We start from the raw sequence: 25,459 nt of genomic DNA on the forward strand, positions 1-25,459 counted from the left end.
TGGCCACTGGGAGATCCTGCTTTCTCTGGCGGACAGAGCGTAGGTGTTCAGCAAAGCGGTCTCCCAGTCTGCGTCGGGTCTCGCCAATATATAAAAGGCCACATCGGGAGCACTGGATGCAGTAGATCATCCCAGCCAACTCACAGGTGAAGTGTCGCCTCACCTGGAAGGACTGTCTGGGGCCCTGAATGGTGGTAAGGGAGGAAGTGTAAACTGGGGCCTCTTGTCCCATGATCCTCTCATATCCCCTTTGCCAATCACCTGTCCAGCTCTTGGTTCCATCCCTCCCGCTCCTGTCTTCTCCTATCATTTTGGATCTCCCCCTCCCCCTCCCACTTTCAAATCTCTTACAAACTCTTCTTTCAGTTAGTCCTGACGAAGGGTCTCGGCCTGAAACGTTGACTGTACCTCTTCCTGGAGATGCTGCCTGGCCTGCTGCGTTCACCAGCAACTTTGATGTGTGTTGCTGGAAATATTGTAATGACAGATTCAAAGATGGCAGAACTGAATGCGTATTTTGCATCAGTCTTCACAGTGGAAGATGTCTGCAGTATACCGGACATTCAAGAGTGTCAGGGAAGTGAAGTTTGTGGAGTGAAAATTACGACTGAGAAGGTGCTCAGGAAGCTTAATGGTGAGGGTGGATACGTCTCCTGGACCTGATGGAATGCACCCTCGGGTTCCGAAGGAAGTAACTGGAGAGATTGCGTAGGCATTAACAATGATCTTTCAAGAATTGATAGATACTGGCATTGTACTGGATGACTGGAAAATTGCAAATGTTACTCTGCTATTTAAAAAGGGTGGGACAGAGGATAAAGGAAACTATAGACCTGTTAGCCTGACATCAGTGGTTGGGAAGTTGTTGGAATCGATTGTTAAGGATGAGATTACGGAGTACCTGGCGGCACATGACAAGATAGGCAAAGCCAGCATTGTTTCCTAAAAGGAAAATCCTGCCTGAGAAACCTACTGCAATTCTTTAAGGAAATTACATGCAGGGTAGACAAAGGAGATGCAATAGTCCTGGTGTACTTAGATTTTCAGAAGGCCTTTGACAAGGTGCCAAACATGAGGCTGCTTAGCAAGATAAGAGCCCGTGAAATTACAGGGAAGTTACTAGCGTGGGTGGAGTATTGGGTGGTCGGCAGAAAACAGAGAGTGGGAATAAAGGGATCCTATTCTGGCTGGCTGTCGGTTACCAGTGGAGTTCCATAGGAGTTGGTGTTGGGACCACTGCTTTCTATGATGTACGTCAATGATTTGGATCATGGTATTAACGGATTTGTGGCTAAATTTGCCAATGATACAAAGATAGGTGGAGCAGCGGGTAGTGCCTGCAGAGAGACTTGGATAGTTTAGGGGAATGGGCAAAGAAGTGGCAAATGAAATACAATGTTGGAAAATGTATGGTCATACACTTTGGAGGAAGGAATAAACTGCAGACTATTATTTAGATGAGGAGAGAATTCAAAATGCGGAGATAAAAAGGGACTTGGGAGTCCTTGTGCAAGATACCCTAAAGGTTAACCTCCAGGTTGAGTCAGTCGTGAAGACAAGGAATGCAATTTTGGCATTCATTTCTCAAGGTATAGAATATAAGAGCAGGGATATGATGTTGAGGCTCTATAAGGCACTCGTGAGACCACACTTGGACTATTGTATGCAGTTTTGGGCTCCTTATTTTAGAAAAGATATACTGACATTGGAGAAGGTTCAGAGAAGATTCACGAGAATGATTCCAGGAATTAAAAGGTTACCATATTTTTTTTACTGTAGTTCACATTAAGACCTTGTAGATCTCCCAAAATCCAGACCCTAGGATCTAACGAAATTTCGGTTTTTATAATATCTGAGGTTATTCTAACAATGCATTTCCAAAAGTCTTCCAGATAACAGCAATTCCAAGCATATGAAGTAAGTCTGCGTCACAAGATTTATATCTCTGACAATTAGGAGAGGTGTTATGGTATATTTTGTGCAATCTATGTGGAGTGTAGTAGATCATGTTAGAAATATTAATCTGTATTTGTCTATGTTTAGTTGAAATTAATAGTTTGAGACACTTGAAGGATATTACACCAATCAGCACCATTGTAATTACATTCAAGATCTGATTCCCACTTATTTTTAATATCACTCTTAGTATAGATTGGCAAGTTACTGTTTAAAATAATATAAATAGATGACCTAAGACCCTTTGCAGTGTACAGGGCTTCACTAAGCAAGTGCTTTTCAAATGGGGATTCAATTGGAATTTGTGGATAGTTTGTATAACTGTTACGGACCCAGTGTATAATCTGAAAGTATTTAAATAAATTATGATTTGGTAGATTAAATTTACCAGACAATTGTTGAAAACTGGCAAAGTTATCTTGGCTATATAAATCTTCAACTGTTTTTATACCACCATTAACTCAATTTTTTAAGAATTCTGTCTGCAATCAGGTGGGGGATATTGGGGTTATTCCACAGAGGAGTTTTCCGAAATAATGAGGTATTTATACCAATAACTGCATGAGCTTCTTGCCATACTACAACAGAATTTAAAATTATAGGGTTCTTAGTAATATTTTAAAGTGCTTTCTTAGATGTTAAAAAAGGAAGAACTTTGAAGGGAACATTTTTAAATTGATCTTGTTCAATAGGAAGCCATTTAGTCTCATTGTTCTCAGAGTGCAACCAACACCATATTGGACGGAATTGAGCTGCAAGGTAACAACATTCAAAATGAGGAAGATTTAATCCTCCCTTGGTGTAAGGGGCCTGAAGGGTTGAGAGTTTGACTCTAGGGACTTTACCTTTCCATAAAAAACTGGACATTGATTTGTTTAAATCATTAAATAGACTTCTGGGAATTTTAATTGGGACACATTGGAATAAATATAGAAATTTGGGGAGTATATTCATTTTAATTAAGTTCACTCTTCCAATTAAAGATAATAGCAGCTCCCTCCATTTCTGTAGATCTAACTTAACTCGATTCAATAATTTAATGCATTTGTCTTTAAGGATTTTGTCTGCGGATCTCCTAATTTCTATGCCTAAATATTTAAATCCATTCGAGCACCACTGCAAGGGTTTGACTAGGTTCTTAACGTTATTATCCTGTATATTAAAAGACATGACTCTACTTTTTGAAAGGTTTAATTTATATCCAGAAGCAGCACTGTATTGTTGAAAACATTGTAGAAGGGAGGGTAATGAATTTTCTGGATCAGACAGGAAAACTAAGATATTGTCAGCGTAAAGGGCTAGTTTGTGTCCATTTGAGCCAAATTTAATGCCGGTAATGGTGGGATTAGTATGAATAGCAACAGCCAGCGGCTTAATAGCTCTAAGAACAGCATCGGAGCATTTGGACAATCTTGGCAGATTCCTCTGGATAGCGGGAAGGTACCCGACAGGACTCCATTAGTTAGAATTTGAGCTTTAGGATCGGCAAAAAATGTTTCAATGTATTGAATAAATCTCTCTCAAAAATTCATTGCTTTAAAAGTTTGCAAAAGGAAAGTAGGTTCTATCCTGTCAAACGCCTTCTCTGCATCCATCGACATTATCAACATGAGATCATTTTGCATATGAGCTTCTTCCATTATGTGAAGAAGTCTCCATATATTATCAGATCCATATCAATTTCTGACAAAACCTGTCTGATCAGCATTAATGATTTTAGTGATAATGTCATCTATTCTTAATGCAATTAATTTCGATAATATCTTGTAATCTGAATTCAAACGACTAAGGGGCTGATAAGTACATTTTTGACAGTCCTTCTCAGGTTTTGGCAGTAATATTATTGTAGTCATTTCCAGAGAACTTTATATTGCTCGCGGCTACAGCCGGGAGAAAAGTGTATCCTACAAAACTGGAAATTTGAATTTCCTCCCTCACTCTGGCAGTGGTTAAATGAGTTAACATCCTGTAGTAAACCTGAAAAGATCTTGCACAGTGTGAGGAGGAAAGCAGCAACATATGAAAAAATATGGGGCTCCTTTTTGGCCTTATTACCATCATTACACCTCCTCAGTTACTGAATTAGTATGGATACCCGTCTTCCCGTGCTTCTACTATCTGCTTAGTGTAGTAATATATACTTCATTAATACACATTAGGACCTCATACCTTACTTGATCAAATTTCATTTTTGCTATTTTTCAGTTGTGAATGAGGAAGAAATTTTTACCATTCCAGGGTTGGGGGGGCGGGGGGGGGGAGGGAGAGGGAGTATTTTGTCTGTTTTTTTTCTTATGTGTATCTGTTTATAAAATACGATTTTTTTTCTTAAAAAAAAGGTTACCGTATGAGGAACGTCTAGCAGCTCTTGGGCTGTATTCCCTGGAGTTCAGGAGAATGAGGAGGGATCTCATAGAAACATTCCAAAATGTTAAAAGGCCTAAAAAGATTAGATATAGCAAACAACACACACAAAATGCTGGTGGAATGCAGCAGGCCAGACAGCATCCATAGGAAGAAGCACAGTCGACGTTTCGGGTCAAGACCCTTCGTCAGGACTAACTGAAAGAAGAGATAGTAAGAGATTTGAAAGTGGGAGGGGGAGGGGGAGATCTGAAATGAGAGAAGACAGGAGGGGGAGGGATAGAGCTAGGAGCTGGAAAGGTGACTGGCAAAAGGGATACAAGTCTGGAGAAGGGAGAGGATCATGGGACAGGTGGCCTCGGGAAAAAGAAAGGGGGAGGGGAGCATCAGAGGAAGACAGAGAACAGGCAAGGAGTTACTGTGAGAGGGAGAGAGGGGGGAGGGAGAGAGGGGGGAGGGGGGAGGGGGAGATGGGGGAGAGGGGGAGGGGGGAGAGAGGGGAGAGAGGGGAGAGAGGGGAGAGAGGGGAGAGAGGGGAGAGAGGGGAGAGAGGGGAGAGAGGGGAGAGAGGGGAGAGAGGGGAGAGAGGGGAGAGAGGGGAGAGAGGGGAGAGAGGGGAGAGGTAGATAGGAGAGTGGGACAAGCGTGTTTATTTAAGAAGAGCAACAAAGAAGCTGGTAACTATTGTTGTTAAGGTAATGAAAGGATTCTGAAAAATAAGATATTTGTACAGTACTTCTGGAAAGATAGGAGTTGATTAGCAGTTAACAGCACTGTTTTGTGCAAGGAAGATAGCTTGCAAACTTGATTTTATTTTTTGACGAAGTAACTAAGAAAGTTTAGGGCAAAGTGGTAAATGTGATTTGTATGGACTTTGGTAAGGTTTTTGATAAGGTTCCACATAGAAACATAAAAAACCTACAGCACAATACAGGCCCTTTGGCCCACAGAGCTGTGCCGAAAATGTATTTACTTTAGAAATTACCTAGGGTTACCCATAGCCCTCTATTTTTCTATGCTCCATGTACCTATCCAGGAGTCTCTTAAAAGACCCTATCGTATCTGCCTCCACCACCATCGCCAGCAGCCCATTCCATGCACTCACCACTCTCTACGTAAAAAAAAAACTTACCCCTGACACCTCTGTACCTACTTCCAAGCATCTTAAAACTGTGCCCTCCTGTGTTAGCCATTGCTTTATTTCCACATGAATAACATTCCAAATGAAATGAAACTTACGGCAAGTAGGGTCAATGATATCACTAGCACCAATTAACTCCATGTCCAGAGGAAACGATGATTTTTAAAAACCGGTCATAAGTCATCTCATATCTAATTTAATGGATTCCTGTTCCAATGTTGATGCCTATCCAAATATTGCAACAAATCAGGGGAAATAAGGTGGAAAAAAATCGTTATTTGTACTAAAACGCCAAGGAAAAGAACTCTGGATCAAAGGATAATTTTACATGATGGAGTTGCTGGTTCATTGCATTGAATACACCAATTTTGTAAGGTCCATAAAGTAACTATAAATATTTTTCAGTTTTTACACCATTACCCCAGATGTCTCATAAATCCCTGTCGTAACCAATGAAGAGCGCTGAAGGTATTAGAACGAACATATATAAATTTGAGAACTATTTACTTTCAATAGTGTAAGGATAAGAAACAATCCTATTGATAAATGCTGTACAAGTACCCATTTGACACAAATGTTATAAAAGTAGCGCAGGCAGGCATACGGTAAAGTCTGTAGCTTAGTGCTTGAATTTGAAGTTTCTCTTTTATCAACAAATTATAAGGATCTGTTAAGCATCCTAATTTGAATCAACTTTTTATGCTTTGCTCTCAATATGTTTGGATTGCTTCTACATCATGCACGGAGGATTCTTGATATTATTCATTCCTACCACTGCTCCATTCTTAAGAAATTCAGCAACATTGAATTTCAAATTCACTCCCTTCAAATTGTTCAATCCACAGTGGAATGCACTTGCATGGATGCTAGAGGCCCTATAGCACTTCATTTACGTGGTCTTTTTAATGTATTTACTACTGGTTACATCTTCAAGACATTCCATTGGTTGCCAGAATTCGGATGCATTTCTTCTTTGTAACTCAACATTGCTAAGATCAATCATAATCTAACTGAATTGAAGTAACTCATTAAAATCCATCCATGAATCTGGTACTTTTATAGATTGAAATGGCATGCACACTCAGAATCAAATATATTACTTTATTTGTAAGATGAATTACTGTTACAATTTCTATTTTGCAAACCACATCATACCACCACTGACAGCATGAAACTCAGGATATAGACCTCTTCAACCAGAAAACTTGATGTAACCAAAATCCAGGTAATACTTCTCTTGCGAAATCAAATATCCACATTACGTCTCCTGAACAATAAAACCAGAATGTACACTTTCCTATAAATAAAAGCTCAATGAAATCAAAAAAAAATCAAAACACAATATAACCTATCACATTACCCTCTGCATAATTACAGCACAGCCACTCAATCAAGTAGATGCCCATAATACAACAATTTCTGTTCAACTGTGGAGATCAACATGAAGTGACCAGAATCATAGTGATGTCAGGATCCTGCAATGACACTAATGCATCAGAAATCTCAACTCGGCAATTTACATAACTTTGTATGCAAGATACATTCTATGTTGAAGAACAAAGTCTACTGCATAACCACCAGTACAATGCACTACGTAAACAAAACATCAGCCTCCCATGAACACAAAAGATTCTAGAGATGCTGGATCTCTTGAGCAATATGAGCAAAACGCTGGAGGAACTCAAAAGCTGAGGCAGCATCAATGGAGGGGAATAAACAGTTGACATTTCAAGCTGAGACCCTTCATCAGGACTGGAATGGAAGCCAGAATAATAACGTTTGGGGGAGGGGAGAAGGGAAGGAATAGAAACTGGCCAGTGACAAGTGAAACCAGTTGAGGAGGAAAAGTGGGTAAGTGAGGTGATCTCTTGCCTCCTAAGAACACAACAGCATTAACTCTTTTTGTCCTCCTATCACGATACTCACCATAGCTTAAGTTGACACAAAATGCTTCACTAACATAACCTGTTATGGGGTTCTGGCTAGCTTTGTCCTATTGAGGCAGGGAAAGGATAGTAGGAGGAAAGGAACCATGCTTGACATGACAGAGGAGGAACCATACTTAAGGTTCAGGAAGCAAAGATCAGACAGGGCTTCAAAAATATAAGACAGCCAGAAAGGAGCTTAAGAATGGACTTAGGGGAGAGAAGAGACATGAAAAGTCCTTAGTGAGTAGGATTAAGGAAAACCCATAGGCATTCTACATACACATGAAGAAAAGGAGGGTAACTAGAGTGAGGATAGGACTGATCAGGGATAAGAGCGGATCAATTGAGTTGGAGGAGGTAGGGGAGGTTCTTATGAATACCAGTGAACATCAGTGTTCACCAGTGAGAGGGACCTTGCTGAATGCAAGGACAATGTAGAACAGGCTAATGTGCTGGAATACATTGAGGTTAAGAAACAGGATGTGCTGGAACTTTAGAAAAACATTAGGATGGATATATCCCCGGGGTCAGATGAAACATACCGCAGTTTACTACAAGCAGCAAGAGAAGAGGTTGCCGTGCTTCTGGGGATAGTTTTTTCATCCTCACTGGCCACAGGAATAATACTAGAAGAATGGAGAATGTCAAATTATTGTTCAAGACAGGTAATAGGGATAATCCTGGGAATAACAAATCAGTGAGTCTTACTTGAGAATCTGAACGGTCGTGTTGTCAGCCTGGTGCCTGACTTCAAGACATCCCATCTAACCTACAGAGGAATTTCAAATGGAAGGGGAAAGGTCCAGTGGGTATCCATATGGGTACCAATGATGTAGAATGAACAAGGAAAGAGGTGCTGCTCAGGGAACTTGAACAGCAAGGAATTAAATTAAAACGGAGAACCAAAAGGTAATAACTTCTGGATTATTACCTGCACCATTTGCAAAGTTTCAGGGTTAATACAATCAGAGAACTAAATATGTGGCTCAAAGGTAGGAGTAGGAGAAGTGAGTTTGATACGTAGGAAAATGACACCAATACTGGGGAAGGATGGAGCTGTTCCGATGGTACAAAACCAGGGTAACTAGGTTAGTAGCATTGCTATGGCTGTGGGTAGGATTTAAACTGAATAGCAGAAAAGTTTGGAAAAGAATGGAGTAAGTAAAAACGAATGAGAATGCAGGAGAGGCTATTGAAGTCTCCAGAATAAAGAACAAGACAAAATTTAGAAAGGATAAGAGTTTACTTTTAGGTAGGATGGAGACAAATTGAAACAAAGAGTGGTGAATACAGGAATGAAGGTTTAATATTTCAATGCACACAGTATACGAAATAAGGTAGACTATCTGGTGACGCAGTTAGAAATTGGCAGGTAAAATGTTGTGGACATCACTCGGATGTGGCTGAAAGAAAAACACAGTCAGAAGCTTAACATCCAAGGATATGCAGCATATCGAAAGAATAGGTTGGTTGGCAGGGTGGGTGGGGTGGCTTTGCTGGTAAAAAAAAATGAAGTCAAATCCTTAAAGAAGTGACAAAGGATCAGAAGATATAGGGTCCTTGTGGGCAGAGTTAAGAATCTACAAGGGTAATAAAAAAAAATCCTGATGCAAGTTAAATACACCAGTAGCCAAAATTCTTACCACTGGAGGGACAGAGGGATCTTGTAGTCAACAGTAATAGATTCCTCAAAGTTGCCACGCAGGTTGACAGGGTTAGATTGAACTTGGAATAGGTTAAAAGGTCTGTACAGCATTGTGTGCTGAAAAGCATCTACTTTGCTGTACTATTCTCTGTTAAGCAGCATTACTTTCTAGCTCCCATGTACTGTATTTATAGCTAACAAAGTAGATTTTCCTTTGGCATGTGTCTGGGATATTACAGGGGGGGGGGGGGGAAAGGGCCAGAAACTCATCACATCAGATTGCTGGCCACTCTGCATCTCACCAAAATTTGAGTATTTTCTGTGCAATAGAGCAATAATTACATCTTAAAAGTGAAATCAACTGATCTAAAAAAAAATCCTCAAAATATTAGCCTGTATTAGTTACTCGACACTCAGTACAGAGAACCACAAATGCCAAATGGATTAAAATGAAAAACTGTGCACCTGCTGCTGGCAACACATATTACAAACCTGTTTCTCAGAATCATTTCTAGCAGCTTCTTCTTGTGCTAAGACCATCTCACGTTCTGCTGTAATCTGTACACTCTCCCGTAAAGCCTCCTCTAATTCTTCGATCCGGTCATCTTTTTGTCGTAAAGTATCCTAGAGGAACAGGACAAAAAAATTGCAGTGACAATTTTGTTTTTTTAAAAATGTGGATCATTAATTTGCAATCCAGAAGCACATGTTTGCCAACATATCCCTATTTTATGAAAAATTAACAAGTACTACCAGTTTTTATTTTAGCCTAATTTAAAACACAATTTGCTAAACAGCTAAATTTTATGTAGGTTAATGTTTACAGCCTTTTGCCTTGATGCTAAATCTTGCATGGTTCATTTAAAACTTCAATACAGCTTTAAGAACTTAGCATGTATTAGATGTTGGAAAGAAGGCAGAAATGAATACCTTGCAAATGATGCATTTTTGTATACAACGTAACATTAGGATTACACTGAAAACACTAAACTGATTTCAGTATTTCTAGACTAAGATGATAATAAATTAACTTAACTTTCATTAGCAAAACCCATGCTGCAAAACGTAACTGGTTGCATTTAAAAAGATCAAAAATTAGTAAAAGTTGACGCAAACAAAAAACTGACACCTTAAAAGAATCAATTAAAATCAAGCAATAGTGCAGAAAGGGCAGTTAGTAATAATTGAAATTATAGGCATATTCATTACTTCTTCAGCGACACTCCAGATAACGCCCTCAAGGCTTGCATTTACAATACTTTTTCTATGCCAGTGAAATTTCTTCTTGATCTAGCATGACAGCTAGGAAAAACCTTAAGGACCCCACAGTTAAAGTTGGATAACAAGAGACTTAGTGGTTGCAATATATAGTGCCACTGTTTCTTTAATAGCTATTGACAACCCTTAAAGCTATGGTTCAACAAGGATTAAAATGAGCCAAACAAGAGTCAAGAATTGCACCTTTCTGTAGTAGTACGATGAAGGTCCTGGTACATCAGAGAAGTGTCATCAATTATACCACGTTCAGAACAATATTGGAGCGAATAGAAGATATATACATTTGTAAGCAGTTGAATAAGCTATCTTTTGGGTCACACAAAGCTATCAAGCTAAATTTTTGAAACAATTATAATGAAGAAATAATCTGGCAAATAAGGAATAAACAAATACCACCTGACCATTTGATTATTTTCAGAATTTTCTTTTATTTAAATTTCAAAATGTTGATTTACAAAGCACATCAACTTAATTTTGCTACCCATTTTGGTCAACTGAAACGAGCAGAGCAGTTTGGAAGTCTCATGTTGTTTCCAGGCTCTGTTGATTATCGGCCCTATTACATTTGCAAATGAAAAGCATAAGACACACGGTAAGTGTACTAGAAAGACAGACAGATAGATAGATAGATATACTTTATTAATCCCGAGGGAAATTTGGTTTCGTTACAGCTGCACCAACCAAGAATAGAGCGTAAATATAGCAATACAAAAAACCCCAACAATCAAACACAAAAATGCAAACTATGCCAGATGGAAGATAAGTCCAGGACCAGTCTATTGGCTCAGGGTGTCTGACCCTCCACGGGAGGAGCTGCACGTTCGATGGCCACAGGCAGGAACGACCTCCCGTGCCGCCAAGTGTTGTATCACGGTGGACTGTCGCCAAAGTCCAACAGTGAAAAGTTCAATATCCAGTCTGCAAACACGTTCCTCGATCGTAATATACCCCGGGTTGCACCATTCGTTGTTAGCCAGAACAGTAAGCACCCAACTCCTTTACGCTTACTGCTCTCAGTGCACTTCCGGTCAGCTGGAACAGTATTACCCACCGAATTCCTCTTCTCCAAAAGTCTCTGTTGTCTCGACCTGGTCCCCTTTCCTCGGCTTTGTGATTCCCCTCTGCATCCTCTGTGTTTTCCTCCGATACTAAGCATGAATGTTCCATAGCTACACTCACAAAAACTTGCTTGAGCACTTGGCAATTCACTAACATCTTCCACACAAAGTCCTTTTGCAGCATGTTCACTTTTTATTTGATAAATTATTGGAGAGGGTAGATACAACACTGTTGCTTATATCATGTAGTTTAGATACTTAAAGACATTCTTTCAAGTACCAGATATTGGACTAATCAACAAAATGTATACTTAGTGACTCAAAAAGCCAATGGCAGCATGATATGAAACTGAAATAAAACATAAAACCTTGAAAACATTTAATAGGTCAGGCAGTATCTATGGAAAAAGTTAACGTTTCAGGTTGAAACTGACTTTTCAGATGTCCAGCAACCAGAGCTCTTTGTATTTCATCAAGGTATGAAACTGCCAAACAAATATTGATAGGAAGAATGAAACAATGCAATGATATAAATGTTACAGTTATACCATGTTCCTCATTCAAGCCTTGCTAATGAAATTTGAAAGATTTCCTGTGTAATCTGGTTTCAATTCAAATCTCCAGTAATACAGAACCGTTGCAAAACACTGTTCAATTCATTGCCATAAAACCCTGATAGCAGTAGCTCTTTCAGGAAAACTATGTCCACATGTGACCTAACCATGATTCTTAATGAAGCCCTGTAAGTAAAAAGCTAAGATTTCACAAATAAACTTCTTGAACATCAAGCAAAATGGATTATCACTGCATTTTCAGGATCCGCAATTAAACCAAGCCTAACACAGTCACTCTCATAGCTTCCACTGATTAAGACCTCAACATTTCCCAATCTTACTGTGGCCACCTACACTCCTTGCTGCACTTCCTCAGTAACACCAAAACACCTGCTTTATTAATGACTTCAACGTAGTTTCTGGTTGTGGGTGCATTTAATAAGATTCAAGGATTATTATCTGTGGAGTGTATGGGGTATCAGGGAGGGGTAGCACCTCTGGTGGGGGAACATGTCGCGTCCTTTTCAAGGCGGTTTGTCCACCTTTGGTCCCCACCTGGAACTCAGCTCTCACCTGTGGCTCCCAGTAGCGGTTTACATGCGACAGCAGCCACACACCGGGCAACGGCTTCGACAAGCCGGCTAAATCAGGTGAGGGTAGCCGACGGGTCTCAAACCCTCGGTGAGATAGGGAGTTGTCTATCCCAGCACGTGAAGACAGACTCCGGCAGATTGAGTGGACAAGACCAATGGAAGTTCCAACGATCAAGAAGGCTGTCTCTGCAAGTGTCATGGAATGCGTAGAGCACGACAAGACATAGATGATGTCCTGGTTATCCATTGAGCCTAGTCCTATCTTCAGCCGTCTCGACTCTTGTCTTGCCACTGGATCCAGATGGGAATTGGGAAGAGAGAGTGAAGCTGACACTGCACAACTCTCCCTCACTTAAATCCAAATCAAGCACTGATCTCGGCACCATCCACCAGCTGGTGGCAAAGTGACATCAGCGTCGGACTCCAGGAGCGAAGTTTCCCGAGTTCGAATCTAGTCCAGCCGCTCTCAGGCACACTTTCCATCCGTGCCGGGTTGAGTGTCGAGCTAGCAACTCAACCTCGTAAAAAGTACTAATGTTGTCAAGGTCTTCATCAATGACGATGGACAAACCTTACCTGTGCTCCCATATTCAGATACAAGAAAAATATCACCCACCAAGTATACAACATTTTATCGAAGACTCACCTCCTTGCACTTTCTGTTACTAAATATATTGCTGGCCCACAAATTTAATACTTTAATTCTAATGTCAGAAGTAAACTAAATGTTTAAACATTATAAATCCAATGGTTCCACTGTAAGAGGGCTGAGCTTAGGAGATGATGGTGCTTAATGGCGACTCCTTTGCTTTCATCTTTGGAAACAGCTCTATTTCTATCTTTGATCTCTCTTTTTTTCCCCTCATTTCAAGGTTCTTTTGAAGACACTGACCTGGAGTTACACACAGACTTTGGTTCTTTGCAGAAATGGTACCCACTTTTGGGGCCTCATGACTGCATGACTGACCAGTTTTCAATATGCCAAGGACGCAGCCTGGAATACTAACGCGCCTTCAGGGTGCCAGATCTTTGTGGCTCTGGAGGCGGGCGGATTCGAGGTCAGTGCCACCACTACTGCCTGATGCGTCATGGGATATGGAGGATCATAAGCAGCGAGCTGGCTGCTGGCTATGTGCTCAGAGACCCGAGTTCTATGGGCACAGAGCTCGGAGGAAGCTTCGCAACAGATTTTTAATACCATAACTCAGCAAGTTGCTTTGTTACGTCTCCCCTCTTGCTGTGAAACAGAGACACCTCATTTTCCCTTATTAGGGAGAGAGCGAGACTGTGATATGTCAAATACCGGGTGAACGAGTAGTATTTGGGGTACCGCAAGTCTGTGTCTTTATTGATGCATTACTGCATGCTTGAATGCTCGGTGGGGGATGCTGATGCTTTTTTGCTGGTGGGGAGAGGGGGCATTGCTTTGCTGCTGCTTAAGCGTGGGAGGGGGTGCTGGGGGGGGGGCTTTGGTGTTCTAACATTTAACTGCCATTCATTCTTTGGGGCACCCCTCTGTTTTTGTGGATGTTTGTGAAGAAGAAGAATTTCAGGATGTATATTGTAATCATTAAATTGTACCCATTGAAATCTACCTATTGTATGCAAAATAAATAAAAGGCAGCAATGAGTACAAAAGAAACCAAGTTCATCACCAGCAAAGTAAAACAATTGCTCCTTTAAGATGAAGTTATAAATCAGGAATATAAAAATTCCAGCCAGGATGGTTAATCTTTTTGAAGTTCTTTTGCTTCTTTTAGACCAAAGAGAAATTATATAGTGCCTGTATAAGTATTCACCCACCCCCCACCACTTGGAAGTTTTCATATTTTATTATTTTAACCATTGAATCACAGTGGATTTAATTTGGCTTTTTTTGACACTGATCATGTCAAAGTGAAAACAGATTTCTCCAAAGTGATCTAAATTCATTACAAATACAAAACACAAGATAATTGATTGCATAAGTATTCACCTACTTCAAGTCAATAGTTAGTAGATGCACTCTTGGCAGCAATTACAGCCTTGAGTCTGTGTGGATAGGTCTCTATCAGCTTTGCACATCTAGAAACTGCAGTTCTTCCTCAAGCTTCTTTATGAAACTACTCAAGCTCTGTCAGACTGTATGGGGATCGTGAGTGAACAGCCATTTTCAAGTTCAGCCATAAATTTTCAATTGGATTGAGGTCTGGACTCTGACTTGGCCACTCCAGGACATTAACTTTATCGTTTTTAAGCCATTCCTGTGCAGCTTTGGGGTCATTGTCTTGCTGGAAAACAAATCTTCTCCCAAGTCACAGTTCTCTTGCAAAATGCATCAATTTTTCTTCCTGGATTTCCCTGCATTTTGCTACATTCAGTTTACCCTCTACCTTCACAAGCCTTCCAGGGCCTGCTGCAGTGAAGCATCCCCACAGTGTGATTCAGCCACCACCATGCTTCATGGTAGGGATGGTGTATTTTTGATGTTGTGTGGTATTTGGCTTATACCAAACATAGTATTTAGTTTATGCCAAATATAGCATTTAGTCTAATGGCCAAAAAGCTCAACTTTGCTTTCATCAGACCACAGAATCTTCTTCCAGCTGACTTCAGAATCTCCCACATGCATTCTGGCTAGCTCTAGCTGAGATTTCATGAGAGTATTCCCCCACCCCCACAAAGGTGGCTTGCACTTTGCCACTCTCCCATAAAGCTGCGACTGGGTGAAGTACCCGGGCAACAGTTGTTGCATGCACAGTCTCTCCCATCTCAGCCACTGAAGCTTGAAACTCCTCCAGAATTGACATGGGTCTCTTGGTAGCCTCCCTCACTCGTCTCCTTCTTTTGCATGGTCACTCAGATTTTCAGGACAGCCTGCTCTAGGCAGATTATCAGCCTTGCAATATTCTTTCCCTTTCTTGATGATTAACTTAACTGTACTCCAAGGGATATTCAGTGATCGAGAAATCTTCTTATATCCATCTCCTGACTTTGCTTTTCAATAGCCTTTTCACGGTGTTGCTTGGACTGTTCGTTTGTCTACATGGTGTAGTTTTTGTCAGGAAACTGATTCACCAGCAGTTGGACCTTCCAGATACAAGTGTATTTTTACTACAATCAATTGAAACACCTTCACTGCACACAGGTGATCTCCATTTAACTAATTATGTTACTTCTAAAACCAACTGGCAGCACTAGTGATGATTTGGTGTGTCACATTAAAGGGGTGTGAATACTTATGCAACCAATTATTTTGTGTTTTATATTTTTAATTAATTTAGACCACTTTATAGAGGTTTGATCTTCAAAGTAGTATAATAATTTTGGACCATTTGACATAAAATTTCAATTTTTTTTTTACCTTGACCGTTTTTGTGATCTTAATGAAAGCTCAGACCACATGAAGAGAATTTAAACTCATCTCTGATACGCTGACCTATAAAGTTACAGTTACTGGAAGAATATGCTTTCAAGTTTAGTTTTCCTGGCATCCATAAGCAGAATTACTACAGCATACTTTGGACAGTATCATCTAAAATTTTTAATGCATTCCTGAGAAATTTCTTTACCTGCGACTTTACTTGGAAATACCATATCTATTGTTCCATTACATAAGAATATCAGATCTTAAAGTAGAACCAGGAGTAGGCCATTCAGCTTCTTCCAACTGTGCTATTTACAAAATCATGAGTGATCCTTTCAGTAACAACACACAAAATGCTGGAGGAACTCAGCAGGCCAAGCAGCATCTATGGAAAAGAGTACAGTCGATGTTTCAGGCTGGGACCCTTCAAGCAGGAATGCAGACAAACAACTTGGCAAAAGGTTTGTGCAGTCTGGAACTTCTCCTTTCTAACATGAAACAGATGGGCACCACTAATTTATACTACCCACAGTGATGGAATGGTTGATGTCACTGCAACACAGATTATCTTAATTGATGTACAGGAGTTGAAACTTGAACTGCTAACTTCCATTTTCATATTAATACTTTCTTTACCACTGTACAAAGCAGCTTTCAGAATTCACCCTTTTATTCCCCAACAGGTTAAATAATTTTGTTAAGTAGCCTATCATAATGAATTGAATTAAATTGAATTGACTTTATTACTTATATCCTTCACATGCATGAGTAAAAATTATGTTATGCCTCCATTCAGATGTGCAATTTATAGTAATTTATAATAAATATGTACAACAGGATAGTCAATATAACACAGAAATACAGTTGCATCAGCATGAATTAACCAGTCTGATGGCCTGGTGGAAGAAGCTGTCCCGGAGCCTGTTGGTCCTAGCTTTTATGCTGCGATACTGCTCCCGATGATAAAGGTAAACAATATTCCTGTGAAAGTGATGGGGGGGGGGTGGGAAGATAGAGCATAAACAAAGAACACCAAGGTGCTATTTACATCTCTGGGAGCTTGGAAGCAGCAAGATATATTTAAGGGACATGGCCACCTTGACAGCTAAAAACTATTATTCAGACTGTGTAAAGTCAAATCACTACTTATTTAACATTTGTCCTTGTTTAAGCCTTGACAGATAAGGCCTACTGCTAAGCACCTACTGCTAATTTCTTTATCATACACCTTCAAGCATTTTTGATTCAAGTGTCCGGAGAACCAACTGGTTAGTAATTCAATGGAGGAAAAAAAATAAATGGTGCTTCCAAATCTCTAAGAAAGGCTTAATGGGATACCCATGCTGAGAAACAACTTGCTTCACCATTGTCACACCTCACTATCAGATGTGGGTAAGTGTGCCCAACGAGGGTCACCAGTTGGAAAAAGAAAGATAGTAAGCCTCAACAGCACGTTAGTGCAAAAGGTTTTATTTAGTGCTAGGAGGAAAAAGTGCAAAAGCTGCCCAAAGTTGTGAAGAAAAAAAAATTACAAGTAGACAAATGAAAAATAAACATCTATATAGAGGCTTTCTCCATGACACTTTGCCATTTAACTTTCCAATATTACTATTCACCAACCGTAGATTTGTAAAAATGAAATCACTATCCCTTTAAAAACATATATTGGGAGCCTAACTTTATTTAAGATCATACTCCATTGAGTGAGATTAAGACGCATCATTGACTTGCCTGTGGATTTTGGAGATGATGACTTTTGTAACACAAAGTCCTGGTTCAGGACTTTGCTAAACGCTCCTGTGAATACTATGACACCAAGCTCATTTCCTGTCTAACCTGAGAGCATTCACATCTACCATAATTAAGTGTTTCAAAAGCTTGATTATGGCTTGAGTTAATTCCTGCCTGAGCAAGGACCTAGGCTTGTTGCAATTCACCTACCACCCAAAAAGGTCTACAGCAGATGCAATCTTACTGGCTCTTCACTCTAATTTGGAGCACCTGGACAACTCTAAGACACATGTCATACTATTGATTATTGATTAGAGTTTGGCCTTCAATACCAACATCCTCTCAATACTAATAACCAAGTTTCAAAACCTGGGCCTTGTACCTCTTTGCAACTGGATCTTCGGCTTCCATACTGAGAGACCACAGTGAGTGCAAATAGGTAATAACATCTCCTCAACAAAGGCACAACTCAAGTATATGTGTTTAGCCCAATGGTCTACTCTCTCTATATTTATGATGTTTGGCTAAACATGTCTCAAATGCAATATATAAATTTGCAGGTGACGCCACTGTTGCAGGTAGATTTTGGTGGAAGCTAAATCAAGTAACATCAAAAAGATCAGGAAGATAAATCAGGTGGTTGAGTGGTGTTACAACAATAATCTTGTACTCAATGCCAGCAAGACCAAGGAACTGATTGTGGATTTCAGGAAGGGAAAGTTGGGAGAACACACCCGGTCTTCGTTGAAGAGTCAGCAATGGAAAGGGTGAGCAATTTCAAGTTCCTGGGCGTCAAATCTGAGCAAATCTTTCCTGGTTATTGATGCAGTCACAAAGGTGCCACAGCAACAAGTTTACTTTGTTGGGAATTTGAAGCTATTTAGAATGTCACAAAGGCCTCCTACAGATTTCAATCAACCGATCCGATCACAGTCTGGTATAGAGTCTCCAATGCACAGGATGCAAGAACCTACAGAGGGTTATAGACTCGACCACCTCTACCAAGGACAACTTCAAGAGGTGGTGCCCATGAGAACTCCCGCGCTGTTCCTATTTCTTTGTGTAATTTATAGATTTTCTGTTTTGTTCGGTACTACTGCTACAAAACAAATTTTACATCATATATCAGTGATAATAAACTTGATTCTGTTTCAAAGTATGGAGTGAATATCTACAGATCTCATTGAGCACAAATGTAAACACAACTTCATCCAAACGCTATTGAAAGTGTAGACTAATGATAATACCCTCAAATCACAGTGCAAGGTGTAACAGACAAATCCTCTGTGCTGCTCTTTATGAAATGTTATGAACACCAGAAAAGTGATGACATGATTTTAAATTACAAATTTCACTATGAACTTTAAACATAACTAATAAGCTGTGCCAGAACTAGGTTTTCTGACTATAAAATTTTCAGTGTGTAATTCTGAAGTTTTAAAAATAATTTTCCTAAATAATTCTCACTGTGCTACTTTCACTATGAACGTACGTTAATGTGCTCCAAGTATTTTTATGTCTGCTTTCAACTAGATGAAGACATATGGAACTGCCAACACCCTTGGTCTTTTTTCACACTGCAGGGTGTGAACTGTCATGGCTGAAACTTGATAGCCAGACTACTGTGGGTAGTCAACTTTCATAACATTCCCTTCACAGTGGGACATTTTGAATTGCAGACCAAGACATAAATCTTAACTACGAGTAATTTCCTTTCATATCAAGTTAAACCACTTGTTTGGGCTTCTTAAAAGCTGAAGGGGGAGGACCTAAAGTGTCTAAAATGTTTAGTAATTGATTCCAAACGCCATTTTTTGCTAGAAAGCTGGGCAACACAACAACTGCTTTTTACTTGTCACATGCTTACCCACCCCTCCTTCTACTGATATTCTATTTCTACGGAGTCTATTTATGAAAACATCTATGGCTGCAAATAGCAGAGGATGATTAATCCCTTCCCAGCAGGTAGTTTTGGGTCATTTTGTACTGCCATAAACATTTCCCCTTCTCAAATGTATCTACAAAACAAAGTCCACCGTTAAGGATGGAGTCTCACTAGCATAAGCCTTCAAACATTTTTTGTTAACATTAGCAAAACTGAGTAAGTTCAACATTCCCTAGCCAGTTAATTCTCATAATACTCAAACAGAAAACAAACAGGCTGTGTCCATGACACCGTTATAAGAAATGATGATGACTCGTGTGCTTAAAATATATGCACTCTTGAAATGACACACTGTATTAGTAAATTCCTATTTCAGCAAATAAAAGAATCAGTTTGGTCAGTTAGCTACAGAAAATTAATCCAAACTACTTTCTCTCACAATGAAGTTTTCAGTAACAAAGACACACACTGGCACCTAAAGTAATATGTACTGTCCACAGATTAGTCCAGTGATGGTAATCCCACCAAATTACTGTTTACTCACTCTAGTAATTGTCTTGAAACTTGTCAGCAATATTTGGATAGATATGAGCTATTTCATTTTCTATGAAATTGTGACAGGAGCTGACCACAGTAATCAAAATCAGTCATTTCTGGCCTAATGAAAGTTCATTAATAAAGCAGCTCGAGTTGGATTTGGCAAATTGCCCCCAAGGAAATCATACAAGCATGACAGGTGACTAAGAGGAACAAGCCTTCAACAACTAAAATATCAGGTTATGTCATCAGCCACTGCAGAGTTTTGTCCTGATTCCCATTAATCAGTTTTACTTGGGTCTCCAAAATATCACATTCAGTCAAACATATTGGTTTCAAGGGCAATTCACACTCACTTCATTTGTGGAATCTGATACCCGTGTCCCTATTTCGTTAGGACTATAATAAAGAACCCAATACTAAGATAACAAATATTGAAAAGTCAATTCTGTGACTGACATTAGTAATACTTAAGCAGAGCCTTCTTTGCTTATACCTTTTATTGCACATCGTTATGTGGCACAGGTTAGGAAATAAGTATGTTAACTATCAGAACTAAAAAAGTAAATGATTGGAATGCAGTAATTTATTACACATTGATATGCGAACTTCAATTGATGTTGACAGCAGAACTTTTTACTATTTTGCAAAGACTACAAATGGATTTGAAATATACACATTCAAGTAATTTAGTTAATTCATTTTACTTGTTTAAAATTTTAAGTGCTGATCATTCTGATGTGATGTGGGAGAAATTCATGAGCCCACAAAAGCTGCACAAAATTCTCAGTGGCTATTAGCCTCATACCATTTTGTCCATGTGCAAATGATCTGTAATTTTCATATCATGCAATTTCTTGCATTTTTGCACCTTCTCATCATTTTCACTTCAATGCATTCCAAATACAATAACTTCCAGAGTCCTGTGCACCTGATAAAACAGTGCCAATTGATTCCACATCTAAAATTCATTAACTGGGTGACAATCGGATCCAATCATAGTATAGCTTTGAGGACGCTCATGGTCATTGTGGAGGTTCAGGAACAGGTACCTCATTTCTGAGACTCTGAACTAGAGATCACTTCAGAAGACACAGACAACAGCAAAGAGGGCCTGCACAAAGGGAGGCTCAGGAACAACATTCCTGCTAATTTTGTTTAACTGTTGTGCAGAACAGTCATTGCTCAGAGCAGGAAATTCTTACATGGCCTTAAAACTATGAGACACTTTAATTTCATTTCCAAAATGCATATTAGGATATCTGTGTTCATCGGGCTGGTGGTTTATTAACAATGATTTATCAACTTCCATTCTGTGTTTATTGTTACAATTTGCAACAGTATTGTAACTTGAACCACTGACAATGTAAATATGTTGAAAGTCTAAAATGTTTCAAAGTAAAAGGTGTGGTACATTTATTATTTAGAATTATTATAGATTATTAGCATAATTTCAAAATTATATTAACATTATATAAAAGAAAATTCCAGCTGCCCAGCAACAAAGGTTATGTGTGCTGGAGCATTTCAGCTACTGCGCATTCGTGCACCCACACAACTTAGAGGGAACAGTGCTGAGGCAGACATCAAGGGAGGAAATAAAGCACCAAAGAGAAAAGACGGTGATAGATTTTAATGATCACACTGATGGTCTCTGCACTTTGTCCAGTGCTGCAAAAATGAGCTCATATTGGTCAAGATAAGCATCAACCGAAAAAGTCACTTTTCAACATTCACATTTCACAGCTTAAATTCCCAGCTGTTCAACCAGGAGAAACATGCCACTATATACAATGCAACACATCCAAAAGCAAATTGCTCTCTCTTAGAAAAGGTAGCACTTAATTGCCAGCTGCAGTGGCAGACTGGAGGGGTGTGATTGTTAACTGGGTGCTTAGTTATCAACTATAGGAGGAATAATCAGAGGACCACGAGACAGTCCTCATTAGGGGATTGGAAGTGGAGAGGGTCAGTAATCTAAAATTCCTTGATGAAGAGTCTTGGCCCAAAACATTTGACTGCTTTCTCATTTCCATAGACGCTGCCTAGCCTGCAGAGCTCCTCCAGTATAGTGCGTGTGTGTTCCTTAGATTTCCAACATCTGAAGATTTTCTCGTCTTTGTTTTCTATATAGTTTTTTCATAAATTCTATAGTATTTTGTTATTCTCCTGGTCTGCAAGCAAATGAATCTCAAAGTAGTATATGGTAATGTAACGCGCTGTAAGGTTTCACTGCTAATGTAATGGTTTCTCTATAGCAGCAATGTTTGGGTTATGACTAGAAATAATGGGGGCTTTGGAATGTGCGCTATCCAGTGAGAGGTTGTTTTTTCTTGTGGGGCTGGGAGCAGGGATCTCGTGGTCTTCTGTCGGCAAGAGATGGAGAGAGAAGACACGAATGGAAAGAACTGGTAAACCAGCGGACACAAGGGTCCGATGGTCAGCGACGCCTGGAGGAGGTTGTTGGGGAATGAATAGACAAATCCATGAGCTCCAAAGTGCATATTAGACTGTTTCATTAAAATGGGCCTTTTTAAAAAATTTTTCTTTACTAACCCTATAGTCAGGTTAATCATTTAATTGCATACGGTGTGCTGTCTTCGTATTTTGCAGTTCGGATTGGTAACCGGGCAACATATCACGCAACATCCACACAAACAAGATTTCTGTTTGGCTGGGTCAGAGGCTGTCTTCCCCTAGACAAACGCATGCTGGCCGAAACCAAGGGTTACAATAACATATACATACTTTATGAATAAGTTTACTTTGAATCTGTCTCCATTTCATGTGGGAAGCAATGGGTTTCGAAGATCTTTTATCAATGGCCAGCAGTGGATTGGTGATCATCAAAAACGACAGAATACTTGCATCCAATCCTTCTCCTCATATGTAGAATCAATAATAGGCCCTTTATTCTGTGAGATCTGATAGATCATAGATTCAGCTCCATCTTTCTGATCGATCCCTAGAAGCATTGTTGTCCATTGACTAAAAAATGTTTCCTGAGGGCTTGAATACATACAATGATTCAGCATCCACAGCTCACAGAAATTTCAAATATTTATGAATGATGAGATTTCTTCCTATCATGAGTTCAAATAAGTAATCATTTTCTGAAATTACGTCTCATGAGCATTCTAGCAGCTCACATTTCCCTTCATTCCAATATCTCCAAAATGAATGCTCTTACCTGTCTTTTCTATATCCATTGGCCTGTACTTAATTTATTTCAGTTACATATGTCCCATCACCTGGTCATGCCCGGCCTGTGGGAGCTGCAATTATCAGAAGACAACATTATGTTATTCTACCTAACCCATGCATCAACAAGCTCATGCCCAGGCAATTCATTTAGAGTGTAGTTTAATGGCAGGATCCAGCATGTGGTGGAGCCTGCTTCTAAACTGCAGTCAAGCCAAAGGACTGGGTGGGGATGGGCGACTTGGGATATGAAGGGTAGCTTATATGCCAATACACTAGAAAGCAAGGCTGTACGGCTTAAGCTATAGCTATAATAGCTTTAAGAAGAAAGGAGTTGATTCATTCATTGTGACACAGACATACACTTACAGCAACAGTTTGGATAATTTTCTGGTCAATTGTTGCTGACCTCCAGGATGCCCTGGTGAATAGCAATTACATCTAAGAAAATCCAGAGCAAAAAAGTGAGACTTCTATTGAACCCAGTGGTCATTGCTAAGTATTAGTGTGACACAATGGTATCCTCCCAGTTGCACTTCCAAGTTGAAATTGTTACATGGTCTTGTTGCACTGAAGGGCTCTTAAATGAATGGCATGGCTGTACAATGCACTCAAATAGCATATCCAGAGAATAATTTTCTTCATCATTGCCTGCTTCTGCTCTGTATTCTTAGAATGACACGAATGACTGGCCTATGGTGAAGTACAAGATTGTCACTAGAATACAATGTGGGGCTCTTACTGAGTCATCCAGAGATTGTGATATAACTTTAAGGAAAACACTGTCAGCAAGCTCCAAAGAAGTTTTCCACAGCTCCATGCCATAAATTATAATTGCAGTACAATCAGGAGTTCTGAATGGCTTGAGAAGCAAAATTTAGCTCTTGTCCCCAAATAGCCACAATCTGGTGACTGAAATATAGCCGGATCTCAGCAGATTCGGATTGAATGGTCATGCAAGCTTGGTGGGCACATGCAATTTAGAGTTGGGTTGGGGGGGAGAGAGACTGGGACATTACAGGAGATAATCTATCATTCTTTTGAATACCTTGGAGAAGCTGCAGAAAATCCATGAACCTATAATATTTGATGGTCTCTGTACCAGAAGAAAAGGGCAATGAAATTCCCTCTCCATAAAGGAGTATCCAAGATGCCCTGAACATAACAGTGAGCCATAAACTGAAAAACAGAACTCTTATCAGCCACCAGCATCCACTATGTTCTAAAGGCTATCACATTTAACATGACAATGACCTGCATCCCTACAAACAGTCCTTCACTGAGTACATGGTTAGTCATGTTTTCAAATTCCTGTCATACAGTCATTTTAACTTTAGTCTCAAATTAATTGCTCCTCAGACAGAAGTGAAATCCCTACTTTGCACTTATGACTGTGTGGTTAAGCACAGCTCCAATGCCATATTCAAGTTTGCTGTTGGCATCACTGACGTATGATGAATCAAAGGTGGTGATGAATCAGCATATTGGTGGGAGACTGAAAATCTCGCTGCGTGGTGTTCTAACAACAAACTCACTCAATATCAGCAAGACCAAAGAACTGATTATAGACGTCAGGAGAAAGAAAGTCCGTGAGCCAGTCCTCATTGAAGGATCAAAGGTGGAGAGGGATAGCAACTTTAAATTCCTAGGTATTATTATTTTGGAGGACCTGTCCTGGGCCCAGCATGTAAGTGCAATTACGAAGAAAGCATGGCAACACCTCTACTTCTTTAGGAGTTTGCAGAGATTCGGCATGACATCTAAAACTCTGACAAACGTATATTTATGTGTAGTGAAGAGTATATTAACTGTCTGGTATGGAAACACCAATGACCTTGAATGGAAAATCCTACAAAAAAGTAGGACACTGCCCTCCTAATCATTGGGCACATCTGTGAAACGCTGTCACAGGAAAGCAGCATTATCAGGGATCCCCACCACCCAGGACATGCTCTCTTCTCACTGCTGCCATCAAGGAGGTAGTACAGGTGCCTCAGGACCTACACCACCAGGTTCAGGAACAGTTACTACCCCTCAATCATCAGGCTCCTGAACAAAGGGGATAACTTCACTCACCCCTATTATTGAAATGCTCCCACAACCAATGGACTCACTTTCAAGGACAAGTTATGTCATGTTCTTGTTATTTAAAACTTATTTACATAACTCTTACTAACTCTTCCTTCAGTTAGTCCTGACGAAAGGTCTCGGCCTGAAACGTCGACTGAAACTCTTCCAATAG

The 25,459-nt window shown here is 39.8% G+C and overlaps 1 protein-coding gene across 4 annotated transcripts in view; it reads right to left on the reverse strand.

The window, feature by feature from the left end:
- The window catches only part of LOC134351632 (ELKS/Rab6-interacting/CAST family member 1-like), a 784,451-nt gene that overhangs the window by 533,108 nt on the left and 225,884 nt on the right, over positions 1-25,459 (reverse strand). For all 4 annotated transcript variants that reach the window (XM_063058045.1, XM_063058044.1, XM_063058043.1 and 1 more), the window contains one exon: positions 9,527-9,658. In XM_063058045.1, the coding sequence (XP_062914115.1) occupies positions 9,527-9,658 (132 nt within the window). The remainder of the gene's footprint in view (positions 1-9,526; positions 9,659-25,459) is intronic.

Source organism: Mobula hypostoma, chromosome 9 (genome assembly GCF_963921235.1).
Source record: "Mobula hypostoma chromosome 9, sMobHyp1.1, whole genome shotgun sequence".
In the NCBI taxonomy this organism is placed as follows: Eukaryota; Metazoa; Chordata; class Chondrichthyes; order Myliobatiformes; family Myliobatidae; genus Mobula; species Mobula hypostoma.